The sequence below is a fragment of the Micrasema longulum genome, unplaced genomic scaffold (assembly GCF_059751315.1).
Source record: "Micrasema longulum isolate JH-2025_06_02 unplaced genomic scaffold, ASM5975131v1 h1tg001986l, whole genome shotgun sequence".
NCBI lineage: Eukaryota > Metazoa > Arthropoda > Insecta > Trichoptera > Brachycentridae > Micrasema > Micrasema longulum.
The window spans coordinates 80,338-99,155 of NW_028279156.1; the positions used below are offsets into that span (position 1 = coordinate 80,338).

Here is an 18,818-nt window from a genome sequence, read left to right on the forward strand (position 1 = left end):
GAACCTGAGACCTCTTGCATGGTAGGCAAACGCGCTGACCACTAGGTACACCACGAGGCCGATATTAGCCTGTAATTTTGGTTTATTTGTAATGTTGTTTTCTTAAAATAAATAAATAATATAAAATTAATCTGTGCGCTTTCATTAATATTTGATAAGGTATCCAAAATAAAACGCTTTGATTGTATTTAATTCTACATATATATTTTTTTAATATATGTGACGCGTTTCGTCTTGTTGGGACATTATTAAACTAACTTCAATAATACTTGTTAAATACCCCAATAAACTATTAACACTATTATGCACCTTTAAGGAAACTTTGTAAATATTTATTTATTTTAATAATATCCTAACAAAACGAAACAAAAGAATCGGGTTGTGGTCTCGTGGCTAGTGTTGCGGACTTACGAATCAGAGGTCCGAGGTTCGAACCCCTCTCTAACCCCACTTTTTTTTATTTTTGTTTTTATAAAAAAAAATATTGGCGTTCTTATAATATACCCAAATATTTCAATTTTATTTTTTTCTTGGCCATTTGCAACGAGTTTTCAACAACACCTTAATTTCCAATTTCAAGTGGTGAGTTATTTACAACTCGTTAAAAATGGCCGGCAAAATTGAAATATTGGGGCATAAAATTAAAAATAGTCCAGAAGGCGCGTAGAATCATATTTGAATACATCGGACTGTGTCCAAAAATTCCCCTTACTTTGCCCCATTTTCACCGCGCACATTCGTGAAGTCGCCGCTTAATGTTGCCAGTTGGGTAAAAATATAAGCATAACACAAATGTATGGTAAAAAAACTGTTTAAGCCATAGAATAAGAGTTTAAGCCAATTTAAATCGAAAAAGTTGACATGAAGGAGTTGATTTCGATTTTTAACTTTAAAATCATCTCCCTTTTCGGGCCCAGTAGAACATTGGGCTCTGAGCGGGTTAGCCAAGTCAGCACAGCTCGATCATCTGTTACATGAAGGTAAGATATAAGTCTTACACATAGAATGAAGAATAGTCCAGAAGGAGCGTAAAATCATATTTGAATACATCGGACTGTGTACAAAAACTCCTCCACTTTGCCCCACTTTCGCCGCGCACATTCGTGATGTTGCTGCATAATGTTGCTTGATGGGAAAAAAAACAATCTGTTAATTTCTCTAAAATTTTATTGTGCACGCGGAAATATTTATTGATACAACAGAGTAGACAAGTAAAGGGTCATTTAATAAGAGTAATTGAATTAATGAACTTTGATCTTAAAATAAAAAACAAATATTATTTAACATAAAACGGATATTTTTATATCATGTTAAATAATATTTGTTGTTTTAAAGATAATGTCGGTCAAATGTCCACCACAGAGTTGTTTAACCCGAGGTCCAATTTCCATTAGCTCTCTTATTAGATGAGAAAAGTAGGGTAAAAAAAAATACTACCCTGGCAACACTAATGAGATGTCCATTTTGATTTCTTCGACAATCTGAAGGATGGAAAAAAATTCTACTTACACATTTATTTGCTAATTACACATGAAATGTGCTCCCATCCTGTTTCTTTAAGATCCTAGCAGCATTTCTACACTTAAAAGGACTCAACACGACATAGTTAAATTGAAATCAGTAGTTGCGTACTGAGCGACGTCTACAAATAAACTAATGGGTCAAAACGTAAAACTACTAATTTATGAGTAGTTTAGTCGCCTTCTGTTTGATGCTCGTATGCGGTTACTGGACTATTCTGAATTCTTTGTATTCGGGTAATTTATAAGAACGCTAATATTTCTAATATCGTGTCACTAATATTTAAAAAAAGAACGTGTTTCTTTTTCTTCAATAAAGTAGAATAAAATCCGATTAAAGTGTTTCATTATTGCTTACTATATTTCAAAATGGAGTTCTACCAACTATCTGCAAACACAATAAATACGCTCTATTTTTCTATCAATTAAAGTGACTGATTGAACCGCGGACATCAATTTTTACGTCTTTATCAATCGAGTGTTTCCTCATTTACATGGTCCGTTAAAATATTATTTTGATCCTTGGTACACTCAACCGTAAGCGTATTTGCATCCAAATTGTTATTTTTTAATAGTCAAACTGTTTTCAACGATGATTTAGAAACCCTCGTTAAATTAAAAACAGTTTCAATATGAGAACGAAACTTACGAATCCAGTTCTGTTTATGCTTTTTATTATGCGTAATGACTAGTTATAAAGTCAGATGCTTATAACAATATTTCTTCTTGTCTTTCTTCGTTTGTTTCGGCGCCTTTTGTGGAGCTAATTATGTACATCACAAATCACAAGCAGCCACATTTACATTCACTGCTATCTCGCTAGGAGAGTATGATTAAAACATTAATGTTTTTTCTCTATGATATTCAAATAAACACACAAGATTCGGCTTATGCTTAAACATCCCTATTTCTTCAATTTTTCGAACTGTTGGTTTTCGTAAAATAAGAAAACTGAAACCTTTATCTATGCAGGTCTACCAATGAACAAAATAACTCGCCTACAATCTGTATTGAATGCCGCAGCGAGACTTATTTTCGGAATCTCTAAGTTCAGTCATATCACTCCACAACTTCGGGAACTACACTGGCTACGTTTTCCACAAAGGGTCGAATACAAACTCTGTTGGCTTATGTATAAGTCACTGCAACTCTGCTCCAGAATATCTAAGGGAACTATGCATTCCAGATGAACTAGCTGACAGGCGTCTAACGCTTAGATCAGCTACGTCTACGGCGTGAGGAAAAGTTATTTTACCTCTACGCAAACAGCGCACTAAATTTAGTGAACGCGCATTTGCGGTCGCAGGCCCTATGGCATGGATTGCTCTCCCAGCAGAGGTGCGAGGTTGTGAAATAAAAAGTGATGTTTTGGAAAAAACTTAAAACCCACTTGTTCTCTAAATCATTTGAATAAATCCGTAGCATGTGACAACAAAATAAATTATTTTAATTAAATTACAAATTTAAAAGAATCACTATGTAAAGCGCCCTTGAGGTATTTTGTTACGAAAATGGCGCTATATAAGTTATCCATAATAATAATAAATGCGGGTAAGATTTATTTTATTTTATTTTTTTAATTTATCGCACAAAATAAGTATACATATTTAATAACAGGGAATCTATACAAAACTAGTGAATAGAAAATGAAAACGGAATTTCTTTGTTTGGGATAGTCTCCATCTAACATGGCTTAGCCTGTTCTAAGAAGGAGATTTTTTATATTTGAAGTATAAATACTTCCATACTAATATAACAATTACAAAAAAATAAAAGAACTACTTAATTATAAATGCCTAGCTAATCAAATGTAAGAAATGAATAATCGTTACTATACAAATATAAAGTATAAATTTGTGCCAAGAATACTTGTTACTTAAACATAAATAATATAGTATAATAAATAATAAAAAACATAAATACTATGCGCACCAATTATACAAAGTCCTATGTTTATTTTTCCATATTTTTTTTTTCAACTAAAATTCAACTTGTCCCAGAAGAACTATTTATTAAAGGCTTATTGTAACTTATTGTAATTATAACTTATTATAATTATACATTTGTGTAAAACAACTTTCCGGTTTTTTTATGTCTACTGATTTTGAGACGTACCCGTCTCTTCTGTAAGACACTATTTAAATTAACATGCAAACCCCAATAATTACCTTCACTATAGTTATTGCACAAAAATATAAAACCAATACGACATGCATTTTAATAAGCGGCTCTTACATGCACTGATGAGGTTATTAAAATATTTTATGTTGTGGGAGAAATAGTTGAAGAAAGAGCGAGGAGATGAATTAATTGGTGTCTCAAAACCGGTAGACATAGAAAAGTCGGTAAGTGGTAATATACAAATATTTAATAACATTTAATAAAATGTTTGACCACAAAGTTAAAGCTTTAAACATAGAATTAAGAATAGTCCAGAAGGAGCCTAGAATCATTTTTTAATACATCGGACTGCGTCCAAAAATTCCTCCACTTAGCCCCACTTTTGCCGCGCACATTCGTTAAGTCGCCGCGTAATTTTTTATTTTTATTTATTTATTTATTTAATTTTACAATACGCCCAAGGGGCATTTACAAAAAATATACAGTTAAGTACAAACATAGTGCGTAAAAATTTAAAAGATAAACAATACATTTAGAAACAATAAAAAGCATACTGCCATGCAAAATAAAAAGTGAAACTTTACATAGTAAAAAGAAAAAATAATTTTATATGGATATAATAAAAGTAATTGAATTAAAAAGCAAATTGTAAGTAACTTGTAAAGAATTCAAACAAAAAAATAAATACATTTTCATATATTTATAAGTATAAAAATAAATATACAGGTAACTACAAACAAAGAAAGTAATAATTTTATAAATACACAACACATTAAAAGAAATAAAAAAAGATTTTATATACATGTAGAAACAATAAAAAGCAAACTGCAATGCAAAATAAAAAGCGAAACTTTGCATAAAAAAAAAAAGATTAAAAATATGAATATAAGAACAATGTTAAAATTAAAAAACAAATTGTAAATAACCTGTTAAGAATTCTAAATATATATATACACACATATATACACATATATACGTATAAAAAAATGTTATTAACAAATTAATCTTAAAAACAAATAATGAAAATTAGTTAACAGTAAGTATATGTGTGAAAATAATATAAAATACGGTACACAAAAATATTTGATAAATTAATATCAGAAAGAGATAAGATAATAATAATAATACACATCAAAAACAGAGAAAGAATTGTATGAAAAAGAAAGTTTTATTACGACATTAATAATTTGCTTCAAACAGTGCATTTAAGAACGTTTTAAAATTAATAATTGTCGTATTAAAAATGTCTATTTCACAAGTAAATTTGTTGGCTAAGGAATGTAAACGTTGCACAATGGGAAAAAATATAATCATAACACAAATGTAAGGTGGAAAAAAAGCAATTTGTTAATGTCTCTAAAATTTTATTGTGCACGCGGAAACATTGATTGACACAACAGAGTAGTAAAAGGTCATTTAATAAGAGTAATTGGATTAATGAACTTTGAACTTAAAATATTTAAAAAAGTATATTTTACGTAAAACGGATATTTTTATAAAATTTTTAACAATATTTTATATTTTAAAGATTATGTCGATCTAATGTCCACCACAAAGTTGTTTAATCCGAAGTCTAATTTTCATTAGATGCAAAGTAGGGTAAAAAAAAATTCTACCCTGGCAATACTAACAAAATGTCTATTTTGTTTTCTTCGACAATCTGACAGATTTAAAAATAATTCAATTTTTAAGTAATGCATTTGCTACTTACTCGTGTATTTGCTAATTGCACGTGAAATATGATCCCATTCCGTTTCTTTAAGATCCCAGCAGTATTTTTACACTTTAAAATGACACAACACGGCATAGTTGAATTCAAATCGACAGTTGCGTACTGAGCGACGTCTACAAAGAAACTAATGGGTCAAAACGTAAAACTACTATTTTAAGAGTAGTTAAGTCGCCTTCTGTTTAATGCGCGTATGCAGTTTCTGGACTATTCTTAATTCTATGGCTTAAAATAACAATAATAAAATATTAATAATATTAACTTTTAAACAGATTATTACGCGTTTTATGAGACGTAAGGCCCAACTTTATTGGACCAAAAGTCTTGTGTTCAGTTATGGCGAGCAATTAGTCAACACAGACAGACGAGTATTTTACCAGAATTATTATATAGGATCAGAAACATAAGGATAATGTTTAAAAATAAATATATGACACATTGATATGGTCAACAGCAAACTCAAACATTTGATTTATATTTAATAAAAAAAGATAGAATATATTTTTTTAATAAAACGGGAGAAAGTCATGTATTAATCTCAGCGCCTAGACATTAGCACCAAATGAGATTTTATTGATATCTCGGGCGTGTTATTACAGCAGAAATTCGCCGTGTAATCTGTTTACACTCCGCATTACAAATAGTAAAACTTGGTAGCCTGAAGCCATCAGAATCTGTTTTTCTAGATCACAAAGTTCGGCCAGGGAAGTTTCCAATGGCCTTAGAAGCCGTAAAGTTTTATGTCGGTAAATAGATTTCTACATTTGATAACTTCATTATTTCACAATCGAAATTGTTTTTGTAGGAGCAATTTTAGTTTTATTGCCAGCGCTATACTCACCTCAATTAGTTGTTTCGATATTGTAATACTAATTGAAGACCTTGTTTTATAAACCTAAAATATCACAAACCAAAAAAAATCAGGAAAGGGTGTTTCTGGTGCTGGTGTATTTGAATGAAATAAAATCTTATATATATTTTTAGTGTATAGACCACAATATTAAAATATACCGGAAATCTTAAATTAAAAACGAAACGAGATCTTAAGTTGTTATCGTTACTTTTTTTAGTTGATTTATTAGTTCTCAATTATATTTGTTATTATTGGTCTTGTTTTTAATGTAAATGCTTTTATTTTTACGGCAAATTCGAATTATAAGTTTTCATGTCTGAAATTTTATTTGAATCTGTTTATTTTGTACAATCTGTGTTCATCAATGCATGAATTATATTACTGTTTAAGCCATAGAATTAAAATTTTAAGCCAATCCGAATAGAAAAAGTCTACATGAAGGAGTTGATTTAAATTTTTAAGTTAAAAATCATCTCCCTTTTCGGGCCCAGTAGTACATCGGGCTCTGCGCGGGTTAGCCAAATTCAGCACAGCTCGATCATCTGTTACATGAAGGTAAGATATAAGTCTTACAGATAGAATTAAGAATAGTCCAGAAGGAGCGTAAAATCATATTTCAATACATCGGACTGTGTTCAATAATCCCCCCACTATGGCCTACTTCGCCGCGCGCATTCGTGATGTCGCCGCGTAATGTTGCTTGATGGGAAAAAAATAATCATACCACAAATGTAAGGTAAAAAAAAGCAACCTGCTAATTTCTCTAAAATTTTATTGTGCACTCGGAAACATTAATTGACACCACAGAGTAGATAAGTTAAGGGTCATTTAATAAGAGTTATTGAATTTATGAACTTTGAACTTAAAAACAAAACAAATTTTATTTTACATGAAAAAGATATTTTTATATCATGTTAAATAATATTTGATGTTTTGAAGATAATGTCGTTCAAATGTCTCCCCCGGCGTTGTTAAATCTGGGGTCTAATTTTCATTAGTTCTTGCATTAGATGAGCAAAGTAGGGTAAAAAAAATTACTACCCTGGCAACACCAATGAAATTTTCATTTTGTTTCTTCGACAATCTGACAGATGGAAAAATAATTCATTGCTACTTAAACATTCGTTTGCTAATTACACATGAAATGTGATACCACCCTGTTAAGATCCTAGCTGTATTTCTACAATTTAAAAGGATACAGCACGGCATAGTTGAATTCAAATCAAGAGTTGCGTGCTGAGATACGTCTACAAAGAGACTAATGGGTCATAACGTAAACCTACTCATTAATGAGTAGTTTAGTCTACGTCTGTTTGATGTGCGTATGCGGTTTCTAGACTTTTCTTAATTCTATGGTCTTACGCTTCAGGGCCACTGCAGGAAAAATTAAATATTGATGTTAAAAAACCTTTACAATTAATATTAAATGTCCGTCCTGCCAAGAATCGAACCCAGAACCTCAAGAATGTTAGACAAACGCGACAACGCGCATGCGGTTCGGAGATAGTGTAGAACTATTACTAATGCGGTTGTTGACAGAACATATTATGTAGAGAAAAAAACGAGATTGTTGATGTTGGTTGCTATGAATATGGAAAATTGTTTTCATAGCAACCGTAGCTCCTCATGGTCATAGCGACGAGGAGAATAAATAAACATTGGAAGTTGGTAAATCACAGGATGGGTAGGATAAGTGGACCTTCATCCACAAATCACTCAATCCAACCAACCACTCGCGCAACCAATTACAATAATTAATATTAAAACGAAATAAATTAATAATAATATTTTAAATGATCAAAATATTTCGCTATGTAATGTTATCTTAATATATTTAAGACCTTATGGTATGAAATGAATAAAATATTAATGAGAGCTTCTAGTAACCAGTTCCTCTGAGTTAATTTCATACGATTAATAAAGAGAAATGTGCCATAGCTAACGGTTTAGGAAATCTTCCCCTGGGTATTTAAACTCGTTTTTCCTTTACTGAGATTCATATATTACGTCATTACGTAAACTCTGGATTAATAAGTTATGTTCGATTAAATTTTATTACATCAATTAATTTTGTTATCATCAGTATTCAATTAAAGTTAAGAAAATTTAAATGTTATTTTGTTACCGTTTTTTCGTTGTATCAAATATGTAAATCTCAGAAAAGTCAATTAATCTCGTTGCGTAAAATTACAACTCAATAGCAATAGTAGCAAAATCCCTATTATTGGTTTTAAAAATTATTTTCTGGCATTCGATTGTAACCAAAAAATGCATTTTTTTTCCATATTTAAACATGCAATAATAATGTTTACAAAGAAATGGGAGGAGTTTTAAAAATAAATAATGTGAGTTTTTATCCCAAGTTTTGGTATACTGTGACTTGTTATAGTGAAGACAATGAAAAAGTTGGTCCTAATAATAATATTAAATATATACATATACCATACGAAACCTCCTAATAAGTTTGAGCCTTTTAAAAAAATATATTTTTATTAAATCATACAGTTTTTTTTGTACTTCCAGGAATTACAAAAAAAATAATTTTGGAAATTAATACTACAAAATTAATGATATACAATTAATGATTTTAATTACTTATATTATGTATGTAAATAAAATCAATACATTGCTGCTCTTACTATAATATGTCATTAATTTTGAAGATGTTTTTTAAATTCTTCTCATTGTTTCTTTGAATCCCTTAAAATAAATATGTGTATATTTATGTTGTTCCTTTTTTAAAAAAAATCTTATTACTATTTTATTTTATTTTTACATCTGAGCATGTTTTTCATTCTTTATTTTAATTCTTAATTTTTAATTACTCTTACAAATTTTATTCATTTTAAATAATTGATTCTTAAATTTAATTCTTTAAATTTCCATTTGTAAATACTCACTACAAACTACAAACTTGAAAATATCTTTTTTTCACTTAAATTTTAATTTTTAAACAACTTTCATTTATGTTTTTCTTTTTCCTTCGCTTTTTTATACTTTCATAATTAACCTAACATATAATTGCTTTATAGTATAGAAACTTCACTGGTCCATTAGAATTAAGTCTAATTGTGTAAAATATTAAACTTTGTAACTGTACTGTATGTTTCCTGAATAAAAGAAAATAAAATTAAAAAAAAAAAAAATACTTTCATACTTCTACACTTTGTATATGGATTAATAATATGATCGCATTGTAGTTAACATTTGCAAGAATCAATTAAAATAACAATGAATAAAGCACTTAAAGTAACATTTAATTTTGATAAATATACTAGAACCACAGATTTATATAGACTAACAAAATGCTCAATTTAGATTAATTAATTTACACAGAAAAGGTAAAGATGATATTTATTATAAAAAAGAAAAAAAAAGACAAATATTAATTTTGACCACAATATACATGAAATAAATACAAGAGCGTCAAATAATTTAACTTGCGAACAACCTAGGGCTAACATAAATATATACAGTTTTGTGTATAGAGCAATTAATTTCTACAATTAACTTTCTAATGACTAAAAAATATACAAAACATAAACGTACTTAAAAAACACCTAAATAAAACAGTTCTTACAGCCCGTGTGACGAGTGATATGTCATGTTATTTTATCGACTATTTATTAAAACAATTGTGTCATAATATACTATCATACCAGCGCTCTTTTGCTAATTGGGAATATTTCGTACAAATAAAACATGTAATGAAATGTAATATATAAAGTTAAGAACTATGTATTTTGTCACAAATAAATAAATCTAAAACATTTAAAAATGGCCGAGTAATAATACGCCACTGGCTAATAGTGTCGCCCACAGGAAGAAAAATCAATATTTGATTATTGTTCACGAAGCAATAAAATAGTACCCATGTAATCGGGTCGAGAATTACAAGCGCAAACCGATACCGTCCGTTACACGTTTTTTGTTAAACTAATAACCCAACCAAAAATTTAAAACGCTTTTTTTCTAATAATCCAGCGAAAAAATAAGACACGTCGGCGTCCCCAAAATATATCTATCAATTTTTAAAAAAAAAAATTGGACGATAAGACGCATCGGACCATGAGACGTGCCTAAATTTTTGGTCGAATTTTCAGACTAAAAAGTATGGCCAAAAAAATACTGTAATTTTTCTAGTAGCCAAAGAAAATATGTGATTGTAGTGATAGAATTTATTATAAAAAAACACGTCTTATCGTTAGGGCATACTGAATCTGAGTGATTTGCCTTCAGGATTTTTTATGTCGCCAAGTTTCACTTGGCTCCGCCCCCTCCCATGACACATGAGTAGCATAGTACTGACATCTAGAGGCGAACCAGTATAACTACGTTACTATAATTAGTAACAAAAATATATATTTTAAAAAGGTTGTTTTAGAAATTGAACATGTTAAATACTTAGGACTAACAATAGACATACAATTGACATGGACAATTCATATCAACAATTTAATTAGCAAAGTGGCAAAATTATCGAGTTTTTTTTTAAAAATCAAAAATTTTGTTCCAAAAACGGAAAAAATTCTAATGTATGAAGCCTATGTAAAAACTAAAATATGTTATACGCAACTACATTGGGGAGCAGGATATCAAAATGACACAAACAGACTACAAAGACAACAAAATAAAATACTAAAGTTAGTATATGACCTTCCCTATCTAACCACAACTAGAGAACTTTTTAAACAAACTAAGCAATTGAAATATAACTGAACTCTTTTAACTAGAATCATTAAAATTCATCCATAAATTAGCCACTAACGTAATTGTAGACGAAGAACTAAAACTTGTAAAAAATTGTAGTCAACATGGACATAATACGAGAATATCAGACAAATACCATATACAAATTTCTAAAACAAGACAAGGACAATCAAGACTAATGAACCAGGGACTGAAATTATACAATAAACTTTTCAAAATATGTAAAAAATATTATTTTGAACAACAGAGTATGAATGAAAAATGTTTATATATTTTTTTGTAAAATGAATGTAATAATCCGTAAGGGTTTATAAATAAATTTTAAAATAAAAAAAATAAAAAGGATGGTTTATTCCTTTGCTAGAAATTAATCCAACAAAATGATTGCAATCGTTAAAATATATTTTAAATATTCTCTTTTTTTTGCAGGCCTGTGTGCCGGAATTGCACGGGCTCCCCGGCGATGGACTTGCCCGCGCCGGCCTCCCCGGCGCCCGCGCACGCCTCCGCCCCCGCGCACGTCGCCGTCACCGCGCACGGCGTCGCCCCGCACGGCCCCGCCCCGCACAGCTCCGCCCCCGCACCGTCCCCGCCCGCGGGCGCGCTGCGCGGCCTGCTGGAGCACGCCGAACGGCTCCTACTGGCCAAGGGCGGGCCGCCGCCGGACCCGCACCGGCACTCGCAGTCCGACGACGACTCGGGGTGCGCGCTGGAGGAGTACACGTGGGTGCCGCCTGGCCTCAGACCCGAACAGGTAAATAAATTTTAACAGTGTTTTTTATATTTACTTAATTTGGTACAAAATACTTCCAGGACACATTTACAAAAATAACACAGGTAAGTACAAACATAATATGATATGTCGTTTGCTAAGAAAAGTAGCATGGATGATCGACCTCGAGAGGGGAGACTACACTTACAGAGAAATGGAGTCAATGTTAAAAATCTCAAGTCTACAAAAAACGTAGAAATAACATTGACTCCATATTTATGTTTAATTTACTGAATGGCTTAATTGATGTATGTTTTAGTTTTAAGGAAGTTGGCATCGCTGATCATGAGTCGTCGGCCTCGAGGTGTAATGGTCAGCGCGTTAGCCTACCATTCAACAGGTCTCGGGTTCGATTCCCGACATGGCTGATATGAAATATTTATTGAAAAGGGTGTTTTCACACTGGAATATTTCATAGCCCCTGGACTGGTACCTGAAGCGTAAGACTGATTATCTTACCTTCATGTAACAAAAATGATCAAGATACGCTGAGTTTAATGTACCAATGCTATAAATGTATCCCTATGCACCATCAGGAGCGGAAAGGGAATAATTAAAATGAATGAATAAAGATATTTATACATTTTTTCTTTTATCCACTAAGCCAATTTTATGGGAGTTTTTAAAGCGCTAAATAAAATAGTTTCAACAAATGGATAGCGGACAGGCGCGCCGTGGCAAAAAAAATGTTTTTTTTTCATTTCTCTGTATTTTGTGGTGAATTTTTTACAACTTTCTTCTATATACTCAATTTTCCTACTGCTGACAAACCTCTAGAATAAAGGCTTAGAGGATTATTATTTAAAAAAATAAAAATAATGCTACGATTTGTGAATTAATTGAATTTATACAATAAAGTGTTTTGTTTTATTAAAACATTTGTCTAATAATAAATATCTTACGTTTTTGTCAAATTTTTCTTTGGTTGGTGCGTAATGACACAAAATTAAAAATCACCGTTCGCCTTTTTTTTATTGTCCCATAAAATCCAAATAATTGACTTATGTAAATAATCAGTTCTACATTAAACCTGGCTATTCCCATCACTAGAGATAGATTTAGATACTACAGCATTCCTCACGAGAAGCCGCTGGTTCGGATTATATGAATCAATCATTCTCAGGTATAATAATCCGAACATTTATTCTAATATACTCAATACTTCATGAATAGCATTAAAACTACTCATCCGGGGATCTGAACACGTTTACATGGCCATTACCCATATATTGATTAATGTCTTTTACGGGAAAAAGTACCTTTACACGCTCATAAAATTACTATAGATAGGCAACATTCATTCCTTATACCAGAGCCGACCTTTTACTAAGACCTATTTGGTACCAAAATCATAAAATTACAAAAAAAAACTAATTTAACTAAGTGTTTAAACTTCAGGAATAGGTTTAAAAATTCCAATATATTTTCAGGCGTTGCCTAGTATGTGAAATACATAATTTAATCAAACAAGTAAAGTTTCAGCCAGTGCCAGCTTTTCCTAATGCCCATTGGGTCAATGACCCCCCAAAATTTGCCACTAATTAAAATAATTTACTTAAAATACATTTTAAAGAAAGTATATAATATAATGCAATTAGTGGATATTATGCACGCAAGATAAAGAGCACTTGCTATGTGAGATATTTTGTTAGTTTGTGTATCAAATTGGAAAAATCTACGGAGACATATGTATATTAATCTATTTTTACGAAAAAAATTGTGTGAAAATTTTTGTGAAATACACATGTACCTATTTTGTTCAAGAAATGACCTCCCCATTGAAATTTGAAAATATTGAAATGACCCCTTCAGCCTCCACTGGTTTCAGCTCTTTTACAAAATAATTTTCCTGGCAATAGGGAATGTGTGCAAAACGATAGCAGAAATAGGGTTCCAGGGAGAGCGTTTTTCAGTGAATTTAGTTGATTTTTTCAGCGAAAGATTGTTTTTGTCTCTTTAGTAAAACAAATTTATCGATATGCGTATAAAGGTATGTCAGTGCGTTTAAATGAAACCTATGTGAGTGTGTAAGTACCTGTCCGGGAACCAAGTAAACATACAATGTTTGCTCGTGTAAGCACCCACATTTTAATGAATTATGTGAAAACTTTTTTGTTTGCACACATTGGCAAACAATATAAATGATCAAATGGACAATATAATTGATTAACCGATGCAAGTTTGCATGCAAAATTAGACAGGGAAATTTTTTACACGAAAAAACTAATTGATTTTATTCGGGTTTCATATCTTTTTTGTAACTATTTTTATGGCTGTTTTCATTTATTTATTTTTTTTGTCGCACCTTTTAGTGTTTTTATTGGAATTTTCTGTTTTTTTTTTTACATTGAATTGGAAAAAAACTTTTTTTTTGCACGTTCCGGTAAGGAAACGCAAATTGCACTTAACTAATTGATATCTTGGCATCTACTTTGAATATTAACACGATTTATATGTAATTTTCAAGTAAACCTTAAAATATGAGAAAAAAAACTTATTTTCCAAAAGATTATTTTTAATTGAATTGAAATTGTCCATTGGAATCTTCGAAAATAGCAATACATGGAATACATTGAAACAAAAATATACACCTTAAGGTTATCTAAAGATAACCTTTGATAACCTTCGGTTAACACACATTGAATCGAAGGAGTTCAGTAAATGAGCTAAAGGTTAAACCTCCCTTTTTATGAGTTAATAATTGTTCTTTGCCCTGTAAAAAAAATATTAAAAGCGAATTGAAGATGAACCATCTTTTATTTATTTAGTAATAGTTTTATGTGCAGATACTATCATGCATCGAATATTTACTGCTTCAAAGTATAGTTTATGTAACATTAAAGCTCGCTTCAAGAACAATTTCTACAATTTTTCAAACATTATGTAGACTTCATGAAAATTCTGTCGTTTCCGGTGAAAAATTACCCACATTCGTGCCCCTGGGGACCTTAAAAGCTTTTACGACTGCCAATAGTTGTAAGTTCGAGTATATTTTTATGGAAAAGTTCCAAGTTATCTTGAATTTAGCTGCGACGCAACGCAGACACGTTTATGCAATTTATAACGTATTTTAACAAAATTATCGTTCATCGTTTTATATATTTAACTAGTTGTTTGCTGGATAATTTTATCATGTTTACGTACCTATGTTTTTAAGTAATTATGCATAATGCTGTATAATTTCAAATCAAAATACCATTCATGGTGCTTATTCGTTTATTTTAACATGGTACATGCAAAATTTGAAGCATATATTCTCTTGAAAGAGTCGAATAAAATCCTTAAGGGATATAAATTTTAAACTTGAAACTTTTTTTTTACCAATAACATTAAATTTGTTAAAACTTAACGATAGAAGAAAAATTACAGACCTTTTAAATTTATTCAAAATAGTAAATTCAATATGGGATTACCCTGAACTATTATCTCTCATCAATTTCAGGGTGCCTGGAAGAATGACTAGACAGGTGCCACCGTTTTGTAGCATTAATTCACGGACAGTTTATACTTGTAATGCCGTATGAAACCGACTTCATGAACTCGGCAATAGTTATTCCCACGTATCTGATATATTTAGTGTAGGGTATTGTTCCTATATAACAAACCTTTTGAACTTTTTTAAAGATGGTGAATGGTAATTATATTTATTTATTTATGCATTTCAGAATATATACAATTTTTTGTTCACTTTGCCCAGCTTTATGAAACAGTACTTATGATTTTCTCGTTATATTACTTTAAAATATTTTTTTTTTATTCATTTTTTCTTGAATTGTTTAAACTTTCTAATGAATATGATATGTAATTTTTAGGTTTATGTTTTTTATAAATCTAAAAAAAATAATAGATTAAGCCAAATATGTTAGTATTAAAAATTTTTGTAAAGGGCAGATTTGACGTTTATGTTTATAAAATAAAATATATTTTAGGTTTCATAAATAATGATCGTGACCAACCAGATTTTTTGTTTCACAGTAGTTAACACACTTATAGTTTATTGATGTTACCTATCTGTACCAATGCAACGGCTTGCTAATCAATACAGTGACGCATAATGAGTTTTTCTGGGTTATTTTTCCGTGTGTCGATTATACTTCATCATCAGGGTTGATGCTGAAGGCGTTAAAAAAAAGCAACTTGAGTTAAAGTTCTACTAAAGTATTCGCACTCGTGTTCAAGCCAGTTTTACCGCCCCACCCTCAAGACGCTCGTTATAAGAGGCTTCTGCGTTCGTTCTCAGACATAATTATTACTGATAAAAACAAACCACCGTATAACTAATATTCTCCTCAAGCATTTACTCTCAAAACTCAAATGTTTGATGTTTTGGTAAGATGCCAGGATTTGCACCCATATGAGAGTACTAACATTATCCAAGAGTTAAATCAACATTTTGTTACCGAGTATAGACTAGAGTTCCAGACAGCACGTGTAATGTTGAAAGTTGCTCAAGCAATTCCCAGCGGGGTTTTTTTTTTATTTTTATTTATTTAAATTTCATTGATAAACCCTTACGGGTTACATACATTTAATAAAATATTTTCACTTTTAAAATTCACATTCTACTGTTAATAATGATATTTTTTACATCTTTTGTAAAGGTTGTCTGAGTCTTTTGTTTAGTTTTGTCTGGTAGTTTATTGTATAATTTCAGTCCAAATAAGTCTCGATTGTCCTTTTCTCGTTTTAAAATATTGTATATGATATTTTTCTGATATTCTCGTATTGTGTTCATGTTTACTACAGTTTTTTTCAAGTTTTAATTCTTCGTCTACAATAACACCAGTGGCTAATTTATGAATAAATTTTAAAGATTCTAGTTTAAAGAGTTCAGTTACATTTTATTGTTTAGTTTGTTCAAAAAGTTCTTTAGTTGCTGTTAGATAGGGAAGGTCATATACTAACTTTAATATTTTATTTTGCTGTCTTTGTAGTCTGTTTATGTCATTTTGATTTCCTGTTCCCCATAGTAGTTGCATATAACATATTTTAGTTTTTACATAGGCTTCATACATTATTTTTTTTTCCTTTATTGGAACAAAGTTTTTGATTTAAAAAAATAGACTCGATAAAGTCACCCCTTTGCTAATTAAATTAATGAAATGAATAGTCCATGTCAATTGTCTGTCTATTGTTAGTCCTAAGTATTTAACATGTTCAATTTCAGTTAGTCGTTCATTATTTATTTGAGCATCTACTGTGTGACATTTTTTACGAGTTACGAGCTCTTTGTGCGTTCCACCATCCTCGGTTGCGTAAACTCCCAAGTATTTAAGTCAACTTTCACGATCCTCTTTTTTATTATTATAGACAGGGTGGTGATCAGGGTTGGGACGGGATTTTCCGAAAATACAGATATTCTTTGACTTACGACTGTTCGACTTTACGACCACAATCCGCGATCAGTGGTTCGCCTGCGCTGAATACAATAAATCGAGATTTCCAAGTAAGGCAATTATTACTAACCCATAGACCAAATGAACGTTGTTATGCAGAAAGCAGCTAGTTCACAATTTTGAAAAAATGCAATATTGATGTTATCGGGTGCAGTAAGGTCAATTCTAGGTTTTGCTAAAAACAGCCGGGCCACTTTCGTAGAAAAAACTGTAATAATCACCTTCTAAAAATAGTGTCGATCTCAAAAACGGCATTTCTCAATTTGCAGAAAATACCCCCTAGCTCTAGAAAAATCTTACGGTACTATAAAACTACCTCTTAAACTGTTCAAATACGTAACTATATATTTGTTTGAAATATAAAAAAAGTAATGTATTAATTGTTTATCATTTTAAAAGTCAAAAACATTCCAACTGTTGTGTAGATTTGATTATTTATTCAATTCATAAACGTGCTATTATATTTTGACAAATGATAAACAATGAATACATTATTTTGTACATTACAAACAAGAATATTAGTATGTATTTAACCAGTTTCAATGATTTTTGAAGTATCGTCATTTTTTTTCTAGTGCTGTGGGTGTTTTTTGCAAATTGAGAAATGCCGTTTTTGTGATCGAAACTTTTTTCAATAGGTGATTATTACAGTTTAACTGTATGAAAATGGTCTGGCTGTTTTAGCAGAACATAGAATTGACCTTACTGTACCCGAAAACTTATCTATTTTTATATATATTTTTTATATCTTTATTTTTACATCTACTTATTATTTCTATATCTATTTTTTTCGAAATTGTGGACTGGCTGCTTTCTGCATAACTACGTTCATTTGATAGTTTTGGTTCAAAATAAATGCAAATCAAATAGGTCAACCCTTTGTTTCAAAACAATCATACATTTATGTGCGAATTGATTTAAGTGTTTATATAAGGTGTTCAATATTGTTTATTTCAACCTGAAGCACGCGGACGCCTTTATCGTGTAGATTTTCATATCATAGACAATAAAGCAAAGTATTACATGATCATACACACATCGCACTGGGAATGCACGACACGGGTTTACATGTACCATAGACAATATTTAACGCATCGGTTAACTCGTTTATTCTTGTTGTACATTCATGTCAGAATGCAAACAACACCAGATTTAAATAAACATTTATATTCATATCCAGAAAATAAGTAGTGTTTATTTAAAGTTATGTTTTTCCAATTTATCTTATTTTTATATAAATTTATTATATAATCTGCTGGGTGGAACCTATTCAGATTCAAATGCATAAAAAATCTAAGTAAATAAAGTTTAAGTTAAATATGTATTTGATACGTTTGCGTCAAAGTAAACGAAATGAATTGCGTGAAAAAAGTCATGTAAAGCAACTAATTTTGACGGAAACGTAATATAGATTTCATATTAATATTTTTTGTTCTAACTGGCTCTTTTGAACACATCCTATGGTCTTTTTCCCTTTTCCCTTCTCTACGATTACCGAATCGAGATTCTCGTTACTATCCGTGGCCCGGTTATAGGTTCTGTCGGATATACGGATCTAGTGGCTTCCAGAAAGAATTTCAAGGCTTTAATCATTTCGATGAATTGTTCATGTCCAAGCAATTTAATCCCAGTCAGTGATGAGTTTACTTACCTCTTTATTTCAATCTAATGAAGTGCATATTTTGTACCTCTGGATTACCCTCTTTCCATCTTTCAG

At 30.7% G+C, this 18,818-nt stretch overlaps 1 protein-coding gene across 1 annotated transcript in view; it reads left to right on the plus strand.

Moving 5' to 3' along the window:
- Positions 1 to 18,818, plus strand: part of LOC148273328 (uncharacterized) — a 65,784-nt gene that overhangs the window by 27,334 nt on the left and 19,632 nt on the right. Inside the window, exon 2 of the mRNA XM_088238883.1 lies at positions 11,363 to 11,687. Coding sequence (XP_088095009.1) covers positions 11,363 to 11,687 — 325 coding nt within the window. The remainder of the gene's footprint in view (positions 1 to 11,362; positions 11,688 to 18,818) is intronic.